This window comes from Enhydra lutris, unplaced genomic scaffold (genome assembly GCF_002288905.1).
Source record: "Enhydra lutris kenyoni isolate GAN:26980312 unplaced genomic scaffold, ASM228890v2 scaffoldscaffold66, whole genome shotgun sequence".
In the NCBI taxonomy this organism is placed as follows: domain Eukaryota; kingdom Metazoa; phylum Chordata; class Mammalia; order Carnivora; family Mustelidae; genus Enhydra; species Enhydra lutris.
Window position 1 is genome coordinate 15,458,983 of NW_019154150.1, and position 23,168 is coordinate 15,482,150.

Genomic DNA, 23,168 nt, shown 5'->3' on the forward strand with positions numbered 1-23,168 from the left:
GAATATGGTAAAGTGCTGCGCAGCTGTCTGCCGCCTGACTTCTCGGCTGGCGGCTATACCCGCACTGGGCAGAGAAGAGCGGGCGAAGGATGAAAAACACAGGACATGTGAGGTCTGAGCTGGTGCTGCTACTGGGACAGGCCTGGGTGGATCTATGGAGGGCAGGATGAATTATGGAAGAGCCTACCTGGCCAGGGTCAGCCCTTCCTGGAACTCCCTGACTCTGGAACCATGACTGACTTCCCGTGGCTGGGACCTATCCGTTTCTTTGCTGGGAAAGTGCCTCAGTGAATTCCCCAGAAACCTGGCCCTCGGTGCAAGGGCTCGGAATCTGCCCTGCACACAGGGAGTAGGTGACTGAGGGGCTGTGGCTGGAAATCCAGCTCAACAGGAAGCAGATGGACTGAAGTATTTCGAAAGAGGATGAGACAATTGAACAGCAAAATTGATGATGATAATAATGGAATAAATTTAATACTCCTGAGTCCATAACAATATACATAAATAAATTGAGAGAAGGGCCAACTCCTTTTTATGGTAAAGTCCAATTAGTAAATGTTAAAAAAAAAAAAAAAGATGTAAACTGTGAGAGAGATTTGCTGGGGTAAGAGGTTATAGCTCCTGGAGCTGGAATTTTTGACGCAGGCATAAAAGCTGGTGTCGTTTTGTAATGTTCCTGGATAAATGGCTGAGTCTTGCAGGTTTTGGCATAGTTCTATAAGATAATTATTACTGATACTGGCAGAGGGTGAAGCCAGCGTTCCAGCCCTGCCAGGGTTACCGCTCGGGCAACTGGTTTGAGCAACAGCATGGCGGTTCCTCCCTTTCTGGCTAGAAGTGTGATGGTGCCCCAGATGGAAATGCATGCAACCCTTCTAGGGACGCCCAGCTGCAACTCTGGTCACGCCTGAGGAAAGCACACTTCTGTCAGAAAAGCAAGACGAGGACCCGCTGGAAGATCAAAACTTCATTAGAATATTGAGAAATTAAAGAAGGACTTCATGGTGAAAAGCGAGGAACTCTCCGACTCTCTCATGAATTGCCAGTGGCAGCCCTCTGATGCGGTTCACTCTAAAATCCCAGATGAGCCCCCACTGAAGCATGAGGTTCATTAAATTACCCAACTGTCATATTAATTGTCTCCTGTTTTGTTTTTGTTTTTAAAGATTTTATTGTTGTTGTTTTTTTTTTTGAGACAGAGAGAGAGAGATAGAGTGCACTAATGGGGGGAGGGGAGGAGGGAGAAGAGGAAGCAGGCTCCTGGCTGAGCAGGGACCTGGATGCAGGGCTTGATCCCAGGACCCTGAGATCTTGACCTGAGCCAAAGGCAGACAGGTAACTGGCTGAGCCATCCAGGTGCCCATTTTTGTTTTTGGAAAAAAAAAAAAAAATCTCCCAGAAATGTCCTGAATTTTATATGTAAATAAATACAAATCTCTAGGACTTAAATGTGACTGATGTGCTGAAATGCAATGTAAATAAACTTTACCAGCACACACACGCACGCACGCACGCACACACACAAGAATTATGGAAATAGAAAATCACTGTTTGGCAAACAATACAGTAATAATTGTCAGCACCATGGATGAATGAATATTAACATTTGTGGGCAAAAGTTCCTCCCCACAAGCTGCTTATTAATTACGAAGGAATAAGTAGTAATTTTATGGTGGAAAAACCTGGCAGACACCATCTTACCGGGTGATTAAAGTTAACACTGTCAGTAATGAGACATATTGAAATCATATACCTCTGGTATAATGCACTGAGAAGGACATGTCACTTCTGTAGGGTTCCTACCTAAAATACATAACTGTAATTTAACCTTGAAGAAGTATCAAACCAAAAGCTAGCGGTGTTCTACATTCCTCTTCAAAACTATCAAGGTCATAAAAGACAAAACAAGATGGAGGAACTGCCCCCGAAATGGAGCGACTGAGGAGCCACGACAATCAAATGCAATGCGGGAGTCTGCTTCAGATCTTGGACCAGAGTAAGGACATCAGTGAGACAGCCGGCGACATTTGAATAAGGTCCGTAGAATGGTATCGTGTCAATGTTCATTTCTTTGTTTAGATCATTATACTGTGGTTCTGTGGTTAACATTAGGGGACACTAGGGACGCCTGGGTGGCTCAGTTGGTTAAGCAGCTGCCTTCGGCTCAGGTCATGATCCCAGCGTCCTGGGATCGAGTCCCACATCGGGCTCCTTGCTCATCAGGGAGCCTGCTTCTCCCTCTGCCTTTGCCTGCCATTCTGTCTGCCTGTGCTTGCTCTCTCTCCCTCTCTCTCTCTGACAAATAATTAAATAAAAAATCTTAAAAAAAAAAAACAAAAAAACAAAAAAACAAAAAAAAAAAACATTAGGGGAAACTGCCTGACAGGTGTATAGAAATTCTGTGCACAATTTTTGCAAGTCTAAAAATTATCTTAAAATAAAAAATTTGAATAAGGTGGTGGGGGGAAGAGGAAAGAGCCTAGATTCTAGAACTTAGCTGTTCTACTTCTCTTAAGAGACTTAATACAGAATGAAAACAAGACAATCTTTAAAGGTTATCCATCCCCAGGGTGGAACCAGGGCTCTGTGGCTTCTGTTGGCCATCTCCCTATTCTTTATCCTTCTAGCATTTATTTGGCCTGGAGAGACTTGGAGACCCACTCACTTGGAAGGTCCTTTGCTCCCCTCTATTGGGGTGAGAACCCATCACAGTTTGACCTCAATGCTAGGTGGCCTGTGGACTCCCGGTCCTTGCCCATCTCTCTGGGGACATTTAGTTCTCATCATGATGGTCTGAAGAAGACAGGGTCCCCACCTCCAGTGCAGATCTGAATACCAAGGCACAGAGAGGTGAACCCACCATCTCTAGATCACACATAGGTACCCATAGCGCCAGATTCAAGTCTGGCACTGTGTGACTCCAATGCCAGTACCTGTGACCACCAGGCATTATTCTGTTACTGCTTAATTCAGGTAGCGACAGCAGGACCAAGCTCCTGCTGTGTATCAGCCTGGCTGTGGGGGTGGAGGTGGAGGTGGCTGAGATGTTGCCCCCAGACCACAGGTGCTGTCCTGGCAGAGAGTTACCCTCATACTGGCATGCATATGGCAGGCAGAATGTCACACACGCACACATATTCAATGAGTTTCTGCTCTTGCCTGGCCCTAGTGTCAGGTTGGTTGGTCAAGTATGGTCCTTGCCCTGGGAGTTCCAGACCCAGGAGGAGAGCAGACAAACAAACAAGCAGAGATACATGCTGTGATGTGAGTCCTAGAGGGAGAAGGGTGGGGGAGGAGGGAAGATGGTTTGGAAAGTCCAGGAGATGAGAATATTCCTGACTCTCTGGGGAGGCAGACACGGCTCTGCTTGGTGGGAATTTTGGCCGGAGGAGATGTGGGGGAGGATGGTAGTCAGATCGTGCCAGAGAGGTGTCTGAGATCAATGCAGCTGGATGGAGTTTGGAAAAGGTGCCTAGCAAAGACCTGGTCTGGAGCTGTTCATCTCCTTGGTGCAGCAGCCCAGGAACTGGTCCAGAGAGGTGTGGTTGGGGAGGAGTATTTTCTAAAGTCATTAGATTGTCTTGGGGTGGGGGGAATTGTTCCTAAATGAGGAGCGGTCCTTTGGGCTTGACTCCTTTCCAGGGAGGGAAATAGGCTGCGGCAGGAGCAAAGGGATGCTCTGTCCCCGCCTTAAAAGCAGGATGTGTGCAGGGCTGATCCCAGAGGGGGAGGATTCATACTCCCTCTGCACTTCTCTGAGGAAGCAGGACCCAGGCGCTGCTGCTCTCCTCCTGGGTGAGGTTGGACACCCCCAGGCAAGTGGGTCTGGCTCTGGTAGGTTATGGCCATGGTGGGATTGGGCTGGGCCCTACCCGGGGGATTGCAGAGAGGGAGACTGGGTCCAGAGGCTTAGAGAGTGGCCACAGGTGTGGGGAGAGGGAAGTGCGAATGGGTCAGGTGGAACATTCTCTCTAGGGCAACTCTTGGAGCAATTGCCTCAGCAGCTGTGGAGTGAGGCAGTCTGCTGACCCTTTCCCCCTTGACTCCAGCTCTGAGAATCTGCTTTGGTGGATTCTGGAAGTCCCTGAGAGTTGGTATCAGACAACTGAGTACCTCAGGCATTCCCTTTCCTCCCTGGGCTTCAGGTTCCCCATGGAGACAGACAGGGATGGTCTTTAAAGCTCTCCCTCCCAGGGCTGAGGTTCCCCAGCTATGCGGTCTTCTTTTGCATATGTCTGCACTCTCTCCTTAGACCCCCTTCTTCTGCCCCAGACAGTCTCAAGATTTCCTCTTATCCATCCCGAGCTGAGCCAAGGGTTATTTTGGGGCCTGGAAGGGAGCCAATAGTTAGGTGCCAGACACTCATTTGATTATTATAAACACTCCAGGAAGGAGACATTTGCTAGGTAAGGCTCAGAGAGGTTAGGTAATTTGCCCAGGGTAACTCAATCATTAAGAAGTGGACTCATCTATTCTGTTTATTCTTCCGTGCCGCACCATGCTGAGTGTCCCACCCTCCCTGCGGGTAGTGGAGGTGGTGACTGTGTTTCATTCTGAACCAAGCATCATGCTGAAATATAAATGCAGAGAGCCCTAGTGGTAAGATTTCAGGCAACAATGAAAGAGACAAAGGAGAAAAGAACAAAAGTGATTCAGGAAAGACATGAAAATCATACCTTCTTCTCCAGCAGCAGCTCCTTCAAGAGTTGGGCTCTAAAACCACTTCGTTTTTATTAACTGAAATAAGCTTGGGGAGGAGGAGTTGCCTTTGATTTTATCAATGTCACAAACATCCCCAGTCCCTGATAAGAGCCAGGAAACATTGAGTAATGTGGGGTCCCAGGGAGCATGGGGAGCAGGCGGGCCTCGCATCTCCTAGGGAGCAGGAGTAAACTTCAAAAGCCCTTACGCCCTGCAGGGGACTGAACAAAGGCACTGTCTTCCAGCCAGGCTCTGTGATTCCACAAATCCAGGGAGGTGTAGTGCAGTGGACAGAGCTCGGGACATGAAAACAGACAAGATACACCAAAACATTCCCAAAGAATATTCCTGGAAGCAGTCAGCCTCTTTTCTATTTTTTTTCTCTTATATTTCTGCATTTTACATTGCACATATGTTACTTCGGTAATCAGGACAAATACATGCTAAAAAAGTAAAGAGAGAGAGAGAGGGAGATTGTGCCATGGTCCAGGGCTCCAAAATTCAGGACTCTGAGGTCAGCTGTGCCTGACTTGTGGCTTGGCTCTGGGCTTCCTGAGAAACCAGGGAGGTGACACCTGCTGCCTCTACCAAGGGACCCAGGACGACTTGCAAGGAGCCGGCTTAAGAGCCTGGAGAGGTAAGGATCCCCGTGTAAATGTTAGGACGCAGTTACTATTGTTTCCACTGTGTCTTATACATCACAATGAATCCAAATGCAAGGCTTCCCAAAGCGGACCATGAAGAGGGCAGCTGTGCCTCCCATGAGTCTGAGATTAGGGCTCCCAGCAGTGGAGCTCCCAGTGTGAGGTCCAGGGCTCTGGCCCTAAAGCTGCTGCAGGGACTCCATTTCTGACCCTGTAGCACACCTGCCAAGTGTCCTTGGGCGAGTTAGTCCCCCTCTCTGAGCCTCAGTTCCTCATTTGTAAAATGAGAATAATAATAGTGCTTGCCTCACAAGGTTGTTGGGAGAAGTGAGTACATTAATACACAGTAAGCTTGGCAGAGGGGGACTTTCTTTGAGAGGCAGTATGACTTAGTGTTGAAGAGCATGGACTCTGGGAGAGGTGCCTGAGTGGCTCAGTTGGTTAAGTGTCCGACTCTTGGTTCTCAGGTCATAATTTCAGGGTTGTGAGATCCAGCCACATGCTGGGCTGGATCTCTGCTTGAGATTTTGTCCCTCTCCTTCTGCCTTCTGCCCATCTCCCCATGCTCACTCGCACTCTCTCTCTCTCTCTCTCTCTCTCAAAATAAATAAATAGATAGATAAAATCTTTTTAAAAATCTGGGTTTCAGTTCCTGAATCTACTACTCACTTGCTGTGTGATCTTGGGCCAGTTCCCTAACCTCCCTGTGCTTCAGTGTTGTCGGCTATAAAAGGGGGCTGATAATAGTATTGAACTTCTATAACTTCTGTAAGGTAAATGTGAGGATTGAATAAGTCAATACAAGTAAAGCTCCTTGCCTCAGCACCCGGAACGTCGTCAGGGCTCTATGGTGTTAGCTCTATGGTGTTACAATGATTGCACGCCATTTACTCCTCACAAAATTCTTTTCTGTGAGTACTCTTTATTTTATGGGCCAGAAGATAGGCTTGTGCAAGTCAAGGGCTCCAGGATGGAAGCCTTGACTTTGTGTTAGGAGTGGCAGGGCCCTAAGTTCAAGCCCGAGGGCCTTCCAAACCAAGCAGTGAAGCAGAGACCCAACTGAGTTCGTGAGTTCTCTCCCAGTGTGCCATTCCTGAGACACTAAGCTTCTTTCTTCGGGTCCTCCTTGTATGGCTGGCATTTCCTTTCCCTGTTTTTCATTCCCGTACCATCAGCCCCCCAGCCTCTTCCATGCAGGCACCCCCAAGCAACAGTAGCAGCCTGATCGGTCACTTCATCTCTAGTCCCCATCCTTCACCCTTGTCTTTTAATGAGCAAGCCCAGACTCAGCCTGCATTCAAAGCCCAGCTCTGTGACTTAGTAGCTGTGTGGCCTCGGGCAAGTCCCTTAGCCTCTCTGTGACTAACTTTCCTCATATGTAAAATGGAGATGACAATAGCACCTGCCTCCAGGAAGAAATGCATGGAGTTCTGAGAACAGAGCCTGGCCAAACATAAGTGCTATGGAAGTGGTGGGTGTTTATTGCTGTTGTTGAAATTGTCACATAGGCAGTAAGTTTTAACATCTGGTGTTTCTCAATCCCAGGGGGAAGAAAATAGAATCATCCCCAGCTATGACCAGTTCACCCAAAAGCAAGTATTCCTCTATGTATGTCCCAAGGCCAGAGCACTTTCCCGATTGGAGAGGGCGTCACTTCCTAACTCCTTGCTTCAATTTTTCCAGCCACAGCTAGGCCAGAAATGCAGAATGGTAAAACCAGATTTAGAGGCAGAGGGAGCCCATCCCAATCTGGGCCAGGGTGGAGACCTGGCCTTGGACTCCATCTCCACCCCAGTCCTCCCAGAGCAGTTAGGGGAGCCTCCGGAGGGAGGAAGCTGGGGGTGGTCCAGGGAGGCTGTGCCAGCTGGAGACAGCACTTGAACGTGGCTCAAGGAGAGCAGTGGGCCGGACGTGCTCCACGGCTAGGGGCTTCCAAGGTCGCTGCGGCAGGGCTGACCCAGGCTGGGGAAATGCCCCACACAAGGAGGGTCTTGGCTCTGCTGTGTCCAGGGCACCAGTGAGGGGGAAGGCAGAAAGCCAAGCAAGGCAAAAATGTGGTGGGAGAAGAAGGGATGAAGAAAGGTGATGGTACTGATTAAGTCCACGGTCACTTGCTGAACGCCTCTCAGATGCCAACCCTGTGCTAGTGAGTTCCAACCCCTGCCTCGCAGAGGAGACAAGCCATTCTCACAAGGTGACTCCACTCAAGGAGACAGGCACCAAGGCTGAAGAGTGGCCTCTGTGAGTGCTGGGGGTCAGGGCAGGAGATACACCAGGCTAGCGGCCTGGGTAGGCTTCTGGGAAGGGAGAATTGGGTTGCATTTTAAAGGATATGATTTCTAAATTGTAAGGAGGCCAGCATAATTTTTGTTCACTAGGAGTGATCTCAGATGTTATTCTTGGTTTTACATTTTGAAAGCTGGTGTGGCTTTTTGGGGCAACATTTGAGCTTGTTTATTTGTTCACTAGTCACAGCGGCATGGGGGCAGCATGCTCAGTACGGCCGTGCCACAGGCCACCTACACGTGACTCTGTCCCAAGGGCCCTTGGCTAGAGAGAAGGGCAGCTACAGGACTGATGTGGCACATGGAGGAGAAAAGGTGATGGAGACACAGACAGGGTCAGAGGGAAATGGACAGGGGTAGGACAGGCTTCATGGGGTCTTGATCAGGGGTATTCCAGCAAAGGTTTAATAATCAGCTCTCAGGGATGGAGGTGGTGGTGGGGGACATTTGCAAGAAGGAGAGGAAGCTCCAATTTGAAGCATTTGCAACCGTATAAATAGCCCCACCGTGATCAATTTCAAGCTACCAACTTAACATCCCCAAATGAGGAATTGTTTAATTCTACGATCATTTGTTGGATGCCTCCCAGATGTTGCATAACTGGCTCTCACAAGCCTGTGGGAGTTGTTCCAGCATATTAACGACTTTGGATATTCTCTGCCACTGGCTACTAAGGTCAGAAGTCCCGCTACCAGAGGCCCATCCTTCAACTTCAGGTTTGGCCATACTGAAAAAGGGAACTAGAGGGAAAGGGTCACCAGTTCTACTTATATTGTTGGGGCCATCCAATCCTGGGTCCCTGATTTGCTGATCTGAAGCTGGGAGCAGTGGGACTCCACCCATTCCAAGCCTCAGTTTCCTCATCTAGAATATGGGAATCACAGTAGTATTGCTTCCCAGAGCTATGGTGAGGATTAAAGGAGAAAATTCCATCTGGGTGTTCAGCTCTTGGAAGGAGCTCAACTAACATCGTTGCCTTCTTGCCTAGATGGACATAGCAATATCCTCTCTCTTGTTGCCTCAACTGTGACTTCTCTGAGAGGCCCAGGGAGGCGAGCCCTAGATCCTCAGGAGGGGACATTACTCTCCGGCCAGAGATTCTTGCTGAGTCAAAGCTGGAGCCAGCCCAGGCTGGCAGCCTCAGGAAGTCACAAAGACCATGATGTTACGCTCCAGAGACAAACTGTAGTTTGCCTTTGTGCCCTTGGCTTCATTGTTGGGGAAGCTCTGCTCACCTCACCTTTGTTTTCCCTCCTCTTTAAATCCTCCTTCTCCATATAATTCCCTAGATTTCCACAAAGGTTCCATGACAGAACTTCATACTGCTAATTCACACCAGCATGTATATAACTGATACACTCCTTTATTCCTCTCAAGGTATTGCTGGATAAACCAAATGAATTCAGGCATAAAGAAAAGTGAACACAAAAAACAAAAACCCCAGTGAATCCAGAGGAACAGGTAGGTGTGAGCTGAGAGGGACATGAAGGGCAGTCTGGAGCATGGGGTTCATGGTCTCAGAGTTCAAGGCAACCTGGAAAGATTCCCAGAGTGAAATATCAGGAGGCCAGAGGCCACGAGAGGGAAGGGAACAGTGTTCCAACGGGAAGGAACCTTGTAAAGGTGACCTCGGCCTGCCTGGAGCCTGCTGACCCTGACTTCTGGCTTTGATCAAAGCAATCATCAGACTTGGTTGTTTGTTAAAGAGGGGACTTTGAGAAACCAGGTCAGGATCAACGTCAGTAATGCTGGCTGGACCAGAAGAGCTGGTGTTTAGTTAGTGACAACTTCTAATTAATAATCCCTAATCAGGCCCAAGTGCAGAAGAGCACTCACTCCTCCCAATCCCAGTAGCTTATGGACTCCAACATCAGCCATGGCCCTTACTGCTGCCTAGGAAAAGGAGGGGCTCAGGGACAGGAGACCCCAGATGCAGAGGAAGGAAATGGAGGAACAGGAAAGGAAGGCACGAGGCAAATTTCCTGAGGCCAGTCCAGAGCCCAGCCCTAGATAAAGCCACCCAGGCTGAACTTCTAGGCAGACCTAGGGCATGTGTGTGATTTTCCCCATTTGGCAGATGCCATTTGATAGGAGCCCAAGGGTGGTGCGGAGGTTCATTGAGCAAGAAGACTCAGGGGTTTCCCTGGGAGACATTCTGTCTCGGCAACATAGTATATTTCCATCAGCTGTGAAGTCCAGGTGTCATGGATTTAGGCTGGGTTAGCTAAGGCCCTGAGTCAAAAATTCTTTCAGAGTTCTTCCTGGGCAAGGGTCGAGGGGGGAGAGGCAAAACTTCTACCAGGAAGGATTGGGGCAAATGTTTGCAATGTATAAGTAAGAAGCTAAATCCCTACCAAAAAACCTCTTATAAAATGAGAATCCACCCATCAAAACAAAGAACTCTTCACAGAAGACATACAAAAAGGCATTGAACATATTAAAAAGTTCAATATCTCTTGAATCAAAGAATAACAAATAAAGCACAGAAGTGCAAAGTGGGCTTGATTTGTATTTCTTGATTTATGAACCGTAATCACTAGCCTATAGGCCCCACTCCAGAGGCCATGCGTGATTGCTTCCTTGAATGACGATTTTTTATCTCCTACTCTCTCCTCCAAAACCCTCTTCTTCATTGGCAAACAATCTAACGTGTTGAACATGAAGTCTGTCTCCTGGAACACAGAATGGGAATCATCACAGATTCTTATCACTGGCACATGTGAGGCTCTCTCTTAAAAATCATTTATTTTATTTTATTTTTTAAAGATTTTATTGAATTATTTGAGAGAGAGAGAGGGAGAGAGAATGAACAGGAGGAGAGGAAGAGGGAGAGGGAGAAGCAGACTCCCTGCTGAGCAGGGAGCCTGATTGGGGGCTCAATCCCAGGACCCAGGATCATGACCTGAGCCGAAAGCAGACCCTTAACCCACTGAGTCACCCAGGTGCCCTTAAAAATAATTTTTAATAATACAATTAAAACCTGGGAAACCACTGCTCCAGAGGGAACTAACTTGACCATAGACAGTGACCTGCCCTCCTCCCATGCCTCCAGCTTCTACCCAGGCAGCCCCCATCTTTAACGCTGTGCTTATCAGTTCCCTGCTTTCCCTTTCATCTCTTTGAACTCCTTCAAAGTATTTTTGTTTCATTTGTTTTAATTCTATTAAACGAGTATCATGTATGCATTTTTATGGGACTTAGAAATGTTGGACATATTCAAATGGCAGTAAGGAGGTAGAGATTCTCAGGTGGTGGTAGGGTGGGGGGTGAGGAAGGAATCCGAGGTGTCTCCCACATTGCAGTCCTAGGTGACTGAGTAGTTGGTGGTGCCATTCAGTTAGAGAGACGCAAGAGAGGAGAAGACACTGATGGGAAGACGATGGACTGAGTTCTCAACAAAGCAATAATTTAAGCTAACATTCAATGAGTGCCTACTCTGTTCTGGCACTCTTTCCATAGAGTGTGAAGTGCTCTACATGATTGATCACATTTAAGCTTCACAAGAACCCCACAAAGTAGGTACTGTTATTAGTAGTATCATTTTAAATATGGAAGAATGGGGGTATGGAAAGTTTAGTAGGTTCTGAGTCTCTCAGGAAGATGGATCTTGCCTTTCTGCTTCAAAACTACATATACTGGATAAAATGTTTTTATTTTTAAAATATTAAATATTTGTAAATAAAATATTGGTATAAAACTAAATTTTTAAAATAAAGTGTTTTAAAAAATAACAAAAATAAGGGAAATCCTTAGGTGATAGAAGTCGAGAAAATTGAAAGTCAGGGTGGACACACTAGATATTTATGCATAAAATAAGCCACTGAAGAGAAGTGCTTGTTAAAAAAAAAAAAATAAGGGGGCGCCTGGGTGGCTCAGTGGGTTAAGCCTCTGCCTTCAGCTCAGGTCATGATCTCAGGGTCCTGGGATCGAGCCCCGCATTGGGCTCTCTGCTTGGCAGGGAGCCTGCTTCCCCCTCTCTCTCTGCCTACTTGTGATCTCTCTCTCTGTCAAAGTAACTAAACGAAATCTTTTTTTTTTAAATAAGGCACACAAAGAAGAATAATTATAAGGCATACATGAGGAAGAGTATGGAGAGATAATACACAGGTGAACTGGTATCCCCTAAATAATAAAGAAAAATCTGAGAGACATTATTAGTTCTTTCAAACGATGAAGGAGAAAATAAAGAAGAGAAGCCATAATGGAAGAAGGGAGTCCTATGAAAACACCTGAGGTTAAGGCACCCACCTAGGGTGACATAGCTCTAAGTGGTAGACTCAGGCTCCCCACACTTGTGCTCTTCCTTGCTAGCTTACAGGTACTGATGTCGATGTGAAGAGTGTGCAGGGCCTCCCAGAGCAGTAGCAAAAGTGGGTTTGGAGAACAGTAAAGAATGCCTGGTTTCATCTTCTTTCTCTCCCACCGTACTCTGGCCCACAGAGCTCCAGAACTGGACGTGTCCTCCCAACATGGCCTCCACCACCTCCCCTCTGCCGCCCACCACCGAGGTCGCAAGTTCTGAGAACAGCAGCTCCTTCTATGACTATGAGTACTACCTGGACCAGGTGGCTTTCATGCTCTGCAGGAAGGACGAGGTGGTAGCCTTTGGCAAGATCTTCCTGCCAATCTTCTACAGCCTGATCTTTGTGCTGGGTTTGGGCGGGAACCTCCTCCTTCTAGTGGTCTTGCTTCGGTATATACCTCGCAGGCGGATGACTGAGGTCTATCTGCTGAACCTGGCCATCTCCAACCTCCTGTTTGTGGTGACACTGCCTTTCTGGGGCATTTCCATGGCCTGGCATTGGGTCTTTGGGAGTTTCTTGTGCAAGATGGTGAGCACCCTCTACACCATCAACTTCTACAGTGGCATCTTCTTCATTAGCTGCATGAGTCTGGACAAGTACCTGGAGATCGTCCATGCTCAGCCCCACCACAGGCTGAGAACCCGGGCCAAAAGCCTGCTCCTGGCTGCCTCGGTATGGGCTGTGGCCCTGGCCGTCTCCATCCCTGACATGGTCTTTGTGCAGACACATGAAAACCCCACGGGTGTATGGAACTGCTATGCAGATTTTGGGGGTCATGCGACCATCTGGAAGCTCTTCCTCCGTTTCCAGCAGAACCTCCTAGGGTTTCTCCTTCCACTCCTTGTCATGATCTTCTTCTACTCCCGCATTGGCTGCATCCTGGTCAGGCTGAGGCCCCCGGGCCAGGGCCGGGCTCTAAGGATCGTCACAGCGCTGGTGGTAGCCTTCTTCGTGCTGTGGTTCCCATACAACCTCACCTTGTTTCTGCACTCACTGCTGGACCTGCAAATCTTTGGGGAATGCGAGGTTGCCAAGCAGCTAGACTATGCTCTGCAGGTGACCGAGAGCATCGCCTTCCTTCACTGCTGCTTCACCCCCATTCTCTACTCTTTCTCCAGCCGCCACTTCCGCCAGTATCTGAAAGCTTTCCTTGTCACTGTGCTCAGGCGTCACCAGGCACCTGGCCCAGCACAGGCCCCACTGTCCAGCTGCTCTGAGAGTAGCAGGCTCACTGCCCAAGAAGAAATGACCGGCATGAATGACCTCGGGGAGAGGCTGGCTGAGCTCTCCCCCAGCAAGAGTGATATGGGGGAAAATTAAACCTGAGTGACCATACCACAGTCTGGCGAGTGTGGATGGGACCTAGCTCTGTTGGGCATCCACCCAAAGCCCTCTTTCCAGAGGCTTCAGGGACCATGTTGCCACACCCTGTCGTCGTCCAGGAAACCAGACTCTCGTGCACGAATTGCTAGAGTAGCTTCCCAACCAACTGCTGTGCTTCTGGTCATCATGCTCTCCTGTCATCTGATCTGCACCCACAGGCCAGAATGATCACCTCACCTGCAGCCATCACTCCAGCCTTCATCAAAGTAGCCCCAGGCTTGCCACCCACCAGTTGGCTCCCTTCCCTGGAGCTCAGCTGGGGACGTACTGCTGCAATATTGTTTAATGTCACAGTGTTGATGGTGGCTCCAAGGGTCCGGCAAGCAGGAGGGGTGGGAAGGGTTCCACTACGGGGGCCTGGGGGACTTCCCTGGAACGTGAGAGTTGGCAGGTGGGAGGCAGAGTGAACACGTGTTCCCAATAGTCCAGGAGGATCACCCTCTCTCTGCTTCCCATGTCCCCTCCCTGGAGCCTTCGGGGGTCCCTAGGGCCTGCACAATCAAGTCTAAAGTCTCTGTCCAGCTTCAAGACTGGAGCTTTCACAAGAAGAATCCCATTTACCAGCTTGACCTTATACTCCTTCATTACTTCTCATTTCCTGGACACCAGGCACCCCTTGTTTCTTTTCTTTTTTCTTTTCTTTTCTTTTTTTAAGATTCTATTTATTTATTTGCAGAGAGAAATCATAAGTAGGCAGAGAGAGAGGAGGAAGCAGGCTCCCCGCTGAGCAGAGAGCCCGATGTGGGACTTGATCATGACCTGAGCCGAAGACAGAGGCTTAACCCACTGAGCCACCCAGGTGCCCCACCCCTTGTTTCTGACACATTTCCACCTCCCTGTTTTATGCTTGCTCACTCTCTTGTGCAACAGGGGTCATTTTTTCAGCCAGCTGTCTTCTCATCCTTGTTCTGTAATGGAATTCTGCTTGCTCTGGGAAACCACTTGTTTTTCCCTCTGCCTTGTGCTTTGGGTGGCATTCATGTAGAGCACAGGACTTGGGCCATTTCCAGCCTTACCTTTCGCTGGCATGGTGATTCATTTAGGATGGGCACAGAACCCAGATAGAGCTTGTGAAATGCAGCAACTAGAACACGCTAGAACAGAGGCATGAGATTGAAGCCAAGAGGATGTGTGGTGTGTGTGTGTGGGGGGGGTTCTCCTTCATCATCTCCAACTTCAGAGGGTGAGGTGATAGCCCAGTGAGTGTGCAGACCCCGAGGGCACTGTGGAAGCCCCGGAATCCAGGCATGGCTGAACCTGTCCCAGTCCTGGACCTGACAGTTACACGAACCAATATATTCCTTCACATGGGGCTGTTTTGTCACTTGCGGTCTGATTCCTGGCTGATCTGCCCTGCCTAGGTGCTTCCCTCTTCCTGTCTCCAGTGGTTAGCATCTGTCCTGGCCACTGAAAACCTTTCCCCAGGGAGCCCCTGGCCCACAGTACAACCTGTCCACAACTGGCTGTGTCTGTCCTGAAAATCCAGCACAGAGCCTGGCAGGCAGTAATGCATGGAAGGAAACTTACAGGCGGATAGACTGGAGGACAAGAGAACACAGGGCTGGTTATACGCAAGCTCCAGGAGATCAGGGACTTTGCCACGTATTAAATCGGTATCCCCTGTGCTTAAGCCAGTGCTCAGAATGTAACAGAGGTTCATTGAGCATTTTTAAAATGAATGGATGGATAGAGAATGGACCAGGTGGTCAGTATTCTGCCGTTCTTTCTTCTCTCCCCCTGAGCTTCGGATGCTCTAGTCACGGCCCATGTGTCATGAGCAGGGCTGTCCCCGGATGTTGCCAGAGTTGACTCTGCTGGTTTTATACGCTTTGCTTTTCCCATCCTCCATCTCACTCAACTCTTGTGCCTTTAGTTCTCTCTCCCAAGGCCCCGGATTCCCACTGTCAGAAAGGACTCTGAGCTCCCATGGTGCCCTAGGAAATGGAGCTCTGACTCTGAAGGTGCTGACTTGTTTAAGGATGTGGGTGATGTGGTTCTACTTTAGAGCTCCTGAAATCTGCCCCAGGGGGGACCTCAGGCCTGCCCACAGAGCAGCCTGAATGTACTGACAGGGTCTAGCGACCCAGAGTCTCCGACGTTGTATCCATGATGCACAGATGCATGATGCACAAGCCTGGCAGGGCTTGTCCCCAGCACTGGGGTGTGTGTGTGTGTGTGTGTGTGTGTGTGTGTGTGTGTGTGTTGCCGTGTGGGCTGTGCGTAGTACATATGGCTGTGTATGTGGATCTGACATGAACATGTCACTGTGTCTGCATGGGTCTGGGTTTGTGCCCATGGGTTTTCTGTGTGTTCCTGTGTGTCTTCCTCTAGGTGTGTAGGTGTGGGTATGTGCTCTCTGCAAACAGCAGGTGTATGAGAAGGGATCTGAAGCCTGTGCCCAAGGAGAAGGAGAAGGGCTGGCCATAGGTGATGTTGATCCCTCTCACTGTCTTCCTTACCATTGACTGCTGCTGACCATGTTGAGGGCTCTGACTACACACAGACGGCACTGGTCAAGGAGTGAATTGGAGGTGGGCTTTCACAGCCCAGGCCAGGACAGAGCCCCCTTCATCCTGACCTTACTTCCCAGCCTGGACGTTGGTTCCTCCTGCTGCTCTTTCCTGGGAAAGAAAGCTCCCAGGATTGTCTTGGCCCTCAGATTCCGACGCAAGATGGACTTTTCCCACTGGCTGACCTGGGAAGAAGGACAGGCACGGCTCTGCCTGGGAGCAAGGCTGCCCACCCTCTACTCTGTGAAGGTGTGAGGGTTTACAGCAGTTTCTACCTATGGGGGTGGTGGTGGAAACAACCAAACCAAACCAACAGAAAAACCTCTTTTCTTTCCCAGATGCCTGCAAATCTGCCACTGGCATGTCACCCCAGATCTTGTTCTGTTATAAGCTATTGTCACAGAATACACATTGTGGGCTATTCTTTGAGGGAGAAGAAACTGGTACAGAAATGAGGATTGGGGGGTCAGGCCTGTTGTGTCAGAATAGGTAGTGACTAAATGTATCCTTGGGGGTCTCAGTCTTCCTATTGCCTCAAGGCCCCTGGTAGGGAAGGAAGGGTAGTCTTTGTAGAGAGTGTGTCCAGCCCTCGTGCAAAGCACATAGGACTACAGTTGCCATGGGGCCCTCCCTTGTCCTTGGGTAGGCATTGGGCTCTGTGCACACACTCTAATCCTGGGTGCTCACTGTTTCCTGGGAGGCTGTTGTTATGGTGGATATCCATGACTGTGGGATGGTACACTTGTATTCATCTCAACCTGACCCATGGAGGATTCCCTTGGTCCCAGGCCTACCCTCAAACATGAAGTTCCTGGGAGATCTAAACGAAGTCACTTTCAGTTGAGACCTCTTGACTCAATGGACTTTGGCCCTCCGGTCAGGTCCCTGGTCCAGATTTCTCTGGGTGTGGGGAAAATGAGGGGATGCAGCACCTAGGTCTGGGCAGGGCCCAGGAGTGTGTGAAGACTCTGCGTCTTTGCCCTGATCCAGCACAGGACCTGGCTGTGCGGAGAGCCAGGAGAGGCTCGTTGGTAATCTCTCTGTCGTGGCTCCCAGCCTCTCAATTCCCTTCACCTTCTTCTGTGTTCCCCACGTCATTTTTTCTTATGCTCCTAGCCCCTTGCAGAATAGGAGGGAATATTCTTCCTGAATATTCCTCCTGACTGGCTTGAGCTCTGTTAGCTCCAGGCAGACATCATCATTTTGGGGCAGCTAGACCCAGAGAAGGGCAGACTCTGGCCCAGAGTCACATAGCTAATGGGGACAGACTCCTAACTCCAGCCCCAGGCCCTACCTGAGTTGCTCTAACAGCCTATTATCTTAGCAAAACTCTGGACAGGACAGCCAGCCTCAAGGAAAAAAAAAAATGGAAGAGATCAGTCATAGATGTGGGATAGATGAGTAAGAGAGAAGCCCCACTGGGCATCCTCACAGGGGGTCTATGCTGCTTGGCTCCCCTTCTGCAGGACCCTTGGTTAGTCCCCACAGCATCTGCCCCTCCTGTCCGGGGCAGCTCAGCTCTGGCAGCCAGCAACACACTCTCACCCTCTCCCAGCCCTAGTAAGCATACCTGGCAGTGGGACTATCATCATTTCTTGTGCCAGAAAGCTGAGTGAGGCCAGGGAGGGGGAAGGAAATGATTCGAGGACACGAAGTAAAGTAGCTGAGATGGAGTTGATTTTTTATCATTTAATTTCTATTTGGGGAATTGGGGATCAGAGATGAAGTAATAAGACACTAAGCCCTATGAGCTCCAGTCTGGGGGAGGGAGCAGGACACAGAAATTGAAGGCACATAACAGATTTGCTGTGATGTAAACTGTGCTAGGGGAGCCTCAGGGGATGGAGTCCATTTCTGGCCAGAGGATGGGAGTGGGGAGATCCAGGAAGATTTCTACCCGTAGCTAATTCTTGGTCATTAAAGCAAGCAACTCTACAGACAATTTCACTAGAGAAAGTTGGCAATGTTGAATTGTGCTAGATTGAAAATTTGGGGACCAACTGTGGCAAAGTTTAAATGTTAGGTGTGTGGAGGAGCCAGAAAAGTGAGAGAATGACAATCAGATGTGAAAGTTTTGGAGAAAGGGCAGGGTGAAGAGAGGGCCAGGCAGGTCTGGTGTGGAGAGATGCAGAGTGTTGAGCTATCACAGGGCAGTGGGGGTGGGGAAAAGGGGACAGTTTCAGAGACACTGCAAGGGCTTGAAGTGACAGAACTGGAGCCTGACTGTGGGTGAGAGCTGGGGAGGTGAGGATGTCATCTCTGTGTCTGTCTTGGGGGATAGATTGGTGGTGATGTCTTGAGGAGAGATAGGGAAATCCAGAGAAGGACGTGGTTCAGGGCAGAGGTGGGGGACAGATGCTGAGTTCTATGTGAGCCAAACTGAGTCAGAGGGTCTGTGGGACCCCAGTGGGGAGGATGAGGGTCTGGAAGTCAGAGAGGTCTCCAAGCTCAGCAATGGTTGAGGAAACCAGAGGAGGGACTAGGATCACCCTGGGGTGGGGGTATGGTGGGGGTGTGGAGGGTCCCCACGGAGTGGGGGCTCCTTGAATAACTCCCATCTAAAAGGCAACATGTCTCCAGACCTGCTCTATCCAATTCAGGAGCCACTAGCCACACATGGCTGTTGAGCACTTAGAATGTGGCTGGTCTGACATGAGACATGTTGCAAGGAGAAAAAGTACATGCCAGATTTTGAAGGCAACACAAGAAAAAGAAATGTAAAAATACTTCATTAATATTCTTATATTGATGACATACTGAAATGCTAATATTTTGGATATATTGGGCTAAGTTAAATATATCATAAACATGAACTTCACCTGTTTCTTTTTGCTTTTTTAAAAATGTGTCAACTAGGAAATTAAAAATTACACACATGGCTTGCCTTGTGTTGCTCTGGACGAACCTGAATTCCATAGGATGTGGAATAGGCATTGAGGAAAATAATACAGTGAGGTGGAAGGGTGGAGGGTAGCATCTGCACGGGAATATCATGGCTCACAATAACCCATTTCTGTACCGCAGGACTTGTCAAGTTAGGCATTCTTTCCAAAACTAAGTTTCCCCTAGATAGTTCCCCTTCCTGTGGACTTTGTATGGGGGGGGGGTTCTGCAGAACCCACTCTGAGAGACGGTGATTTCAAAAGAGATTGATAAGCCTATCAAGTAGCTAGAGAAAAGCCAGAAAGCTAAGGAAGGCCACCTGGACAGAGGTAGGAGATCCCACAGAACCCGAGGGAAGGGGGGTGCTTCAGAAGGGCTGGAGGAAGTGGAGATCCCAAGGGAGGTCTGGAGGCCCACATCCACCTTGTCAGGGCTCAGTCGATAGGTCGCAGGCGGTAACGGAAGTGCACCTCGTGGCTGGGCTGCATGGTGCCAAAGCCCCAGCGGCGGGGTTCCACAGGTGGCACAGGTGTGTCAGGGTCCACGAGCTCCATGTCAAAGTACATGACCATGAGCAGGACAAAGAGCTTCATCTCATTGATGGCCAAGAACCTTCCAGGGCAGATGGAGACACCTGAGCCCCAAGGCATGGTATAGTGGTGGATCTTCTTGCCGGCCTTGTAGAAGTCCACTTTGCGGCTACCATTGGAGTCGAGGAAGCGATCATACTTGAAGGCAGTGGGCTCTGGGTGGATGTCAGGATCCATGTGCACTGAAAGATAGGGGAAAAGGGCCACGGTGTCTCCACTTCGGAGCTGGTACTCTTGTCCGTTGGCCATCTTCAGGACGTGGTCACCTTGTACCACCCTCAGGAGGGTGGGCGCAGCCCCCAGCCGCAGCGTCTCCTCCATCACGCTGTCCAGCACTGGAGTGCGGTGCAGGATGCTGACGTCAAAGTCGAAGGACTGCCTGGCCTTCAGCTTGGCCTCCCCCAGGACTTGGGTGGCCTCCTCCTTCACAGCCTGCATGGCTTCTGGGTGCTTTAGCAGGAACAAGAGTGCCCAGAAAGAGATCGGGCCCGTGTTCCCCTGGGAGGCCCAGAGCATCATGAAGTTGAACTTGTCCTGCATGGCTGGGGCTATTCCCTGCTCCCTCAGATACTGAAGCATGTAGGATATCCAGCTGCTGATGCCATTCTTTTCCAAGTTTTGCTGCACGGACAGCGCCTTGTAGAAGAGACGCTGGAGCCGGCCCACTTCTAGCCACTCCCGGGGCCCCAGTAAGGAATAAACAAACCTGGGGAACAAGCGGTCAAACTTGCGGAACTGGACAAACAACTCCTCGGACTGTCGCAGGTCCTGCTCCTGGTCCTTTGTATAGCCGAATAAGCTCAGGTAGCCAGCCCTGAACAAGATGTTGTAGCAGAAGTGGAAGAGGCCGTCTTCACGCCAGCAACTAGCATCTGGACTCTGGCTCATGGGCCCCAGCATGACCAGGGACAGCCCGTGCAGCATGCTTTTGTTGAGCTCTGCCAAGCCGTCCCCCATGAGGTATTTGGTACTGGCTGAGTGTATCATCCGGTAGTCTCCTTGCATTGACTGGTACCCAAATACCTTTAGCACCAGTTTTTCCGCATACTCCACAAAGTCTAGTTTTCTCTGTGCGTCTTTGAGGATGGGGCCAAAGGAGAGGGGGTCCATGACAAAGGTAAAGTACTGGCCGCCTAGCTGCACTGTGAACACATCTCCATGCTTGGCCCACATGTGCTTCAGGAATTCAAACATATTATTCCGGAAAGCCATGGCATGGCCCAGCCAGGGTATAGGGCCTTTATCCAGAGGGGGCTCCTGGGGCCTGCGTTGCCGGGGCAGCCCCAGCAGACACAGGAACCCCACGGTGAACACCAGCAGGGCTCCAAGCATGAGACCCCAGAGCACCATGCCTGTGCCCTTCCAGGTTAAGCTCTGGACACACTGTTCTCTGTGTGCCAGAGAGCTTTTAAGAGGCTGTGTCAAGTTAGGGATGAACAGGTCTGTCTGCCTGGACCTTGCCCTGTAGCTGTAAAACTATTAAATAACCCTGGGAGCAAAGTGTTCTCTTCGATTTAGCACTTGCTGCAACCTGGTGGGAGGAGGGGGTGGGACCAGAAGGAAGCCCAGAAAGAAGCCTCTGGTTATGGTCACAGTCCTCTCACCAGCTTTAGGCTTTGCTCCGATCTTTTCAGACTCAGCTCCAGCATGATGTCTACAAAGCTTTCTTGGATCCCACCCTACCCCCATGATTTACTGACCATTCATACCTTTATTTTCTCATGCATTTATTTATTCGTTAATTTATTAGATCATTCAGCAGAAATGCACCAAGCACTTATTAAGTTTCATATCTCTCCCTTCCTTATCTTTAAACGATCCATAGAGCCTCTGTTGGGGTCTGTTATCAAAGGAACGAGACTGAGACAAAGTGAAAGTTATGCAAAGCCTTATCCTATGCCAAGCATTAGAAGTTAGACTGACCGAGCAGGGCTGCCTCCGAAGACAGCGACCCCCTCCCAATCTCACAGGCTGGTTTTATAGGGCATGACCGCAGACCCAAGGTATGTGGCTTCTATTGTTAAGGCATTTACTCCCGGAATCCATACCCAGAACCATACCAGGAACTGCGGGGGCGTTTATTCCCAGAATGAAGTCCGTGGATGTAAACAACAATATGGCTACCTAGGCAATATGGAGTTGCTCTGGCTAAGCAGGCCCTAATGGTAAACAGGTTTTAACATTAAATTGGCCCTAACAGCCTCCCAGACTGGCAACTCTTCAAGCAGAGGTTCAGACTTCAGTCCCTGAGCCTGGGGCCTGGAGCCCTACTTCTGGCCCAGCTGGCTTGCACACTTCTCCAGCAAGGGCAGATGGGGAATCTTGCAATACAAAATGTTGGAGTTGATAAGGATTCAAACCAATTGCTTTATTTCATGATGAGGATGTAGGTTCAGAGTGTAGTGGGGACTTTCTCTTACAACTGTCCTGGCTTCAGTGGGGGCTGTTGACCATTTTCTCCGGACCTCCTGGGAGGTGTCAGGCCAGGTCCCTGCCAGCAGGCCCAAGAAGGAGAAAGCTGTGTCATTGACTCTAAAGCCATTGCTGAAATAATGTCAGGTTCAGACTCAATTCAAGCCATTCTGATAACCCCCAGGTTACTCTTTAACTTTCTAAGTGACCCACAAATAGGGACTTTGTTTCCTCAGATTTCCACATGCCCTCTATAGTGAGTTCCCTTTGTCTTGTGGAGCTCCCCTTTGTGGGGAGCTGGAAATGTCTATACTCTGCCTCCAGGAAGTCCTCTCTGGTTACCTGGGACAACCACAGCAAGTACTCAGTATCATCAACTCTCTTCTCGCTTAGAATCAGCGGTCAGAAATTGTGGGCCAACTTCCATGAGCTGAACTTTGCCCCCCAGCCTTTAACGGATCGCAGCATCACCTTACCTTCATTCTCACCTATATTTATTAAATCCCTCCTTCCTTGGAACAGACCCATCTATCCATTCAACAGATATTCACGGCTCACTTAACTGCCAGAACTTCTGCTATAACCAAGCTTGAATCAGAGGGACACGGTCCCTGCTCTCTTGGAGTGTATGGTCTAGGGAAGGGGGAAATATATATTAGTTCTAAACAAATACGCAATTACAATTGTGTTAAGTGCTCCATGGGAGAGGAGATCGGGAAGTGGGGTGGGGAAGTCAGGAAAGCCATACTGGTTAGGTAGTGATTAAGTGGAGGCCCGGAGGAAGACAAAGCCAGGTTAGTGCGTGCTGCGTGCGGTGGTGGGGTAGACGTGGAGGTCGGGGAGCGCGCGGGACGTGCTGTTCAATGCAAGTAGCAGGCGGGTCCAAGGGACGGATGCATATCCATTCTGGCGCCAGCGTGGCTGAGGGGCTCAGAGGAGGGGGAAACGTTTTCAGCCCAGCTCAGGCTCGGCCAGCTCAAGGTGAATTGGAGCTTGGACCTATCTCACAGCACTGAACTCTAGGGCCAGCTGGTCCAGTCCACTTGGAGCCACTGAGGGGCGGCCTGACGCACGGGCAGTCCTTACTGGTTTTTAACCGGCCGGAGGCTCGCTTGCCCCGGGGAAATCGGCCCATGCGGCTGCCCGGCCAACCCTCCCGAGTGGCCAGCGACCCAGAGCGAACCCCAGGAGCCCTGCGGGACGCCTCAGCCTTCCCAACTAGGGCCGCAGCTCCGCAGGAAGGTGGCACAGAGCTACAAAGTGGAACTGAGAAGCTCGGGAGGACCAACGACACGCAGAGACGACCTCCGGGCGTGCTAGAGCGGGCGCGGGTTCGAGGGCCGGAAAGGCGGTGACGCACTTCCGCCCCTGCAGCCTCCGCGGCGGCGTCTCTACGTAGATGCTGTGGAAAGTCGGCTGTGCAGAGGCGCCCTCTGTCTGTCGGTCGGCCAGTCTT

The 23,168-nt window shown here is 49.9% G+C and overlaps 2 protein-coding genes across 3 annotated transcripts; one reads left to right on the top strand and one right to left on the bottom strand.

The window, feature by feature from the left end:
• Nucleotides 1–1,992: 1,992 nt before the first annotated feature.
• Nucleotides 1,993–13,934, top strand: LOC111159067 (atypical chemokine receptor 2). Of its 2 annotated transcripts, XM_022521447.1 has the most exons (3): nt 1,993–2,036; nt 9,008–9,091; nt 12,071–13,934. In XM_022521447.1, the coding sequence occupies exon 3, from the start codon at nt 12,100–12,102 to the stop codon at nt 13,252–13,254; it is 1,155 nt and encodes a 384-aa protein (XP_022377155.1). In that variant the 5' UTR covers nt 1,993–2,036; nt 9,008–9,091; nt 12,071–12,099; the 3' UTR covers nt 13,255–13,934. The 2 variants fall into 2 exon arrangements, with proteins under 2 accessions (XP_022377155.1, XP_022377154.1); XM_022521446.1 differs by lacking the exon at nt 1,993–2,036 and having other exon boundaries at nt 8,831–9,091.
• A 5,210-nt stretch (nt 13,935–19,144) lies between these two features.
• Nucleotides 19,145–20,650, bottom strand: LOC111158988 (5-beta-cholestane-3-alpha,7-alpha-diol 12-alpha-hydroxylase). Its single transcript, XM_022521344.1, has one exon. The coding sequence runs from the start codon at nt 20,648–20,650 to the stop codon at nt 19,145–19,147; it is 1,506 nt and encodes a 501-aa protein (XP_022377052.1).
• Nucleotides 20,651–23,168: the final 2,518 nt, after the last annotated feature.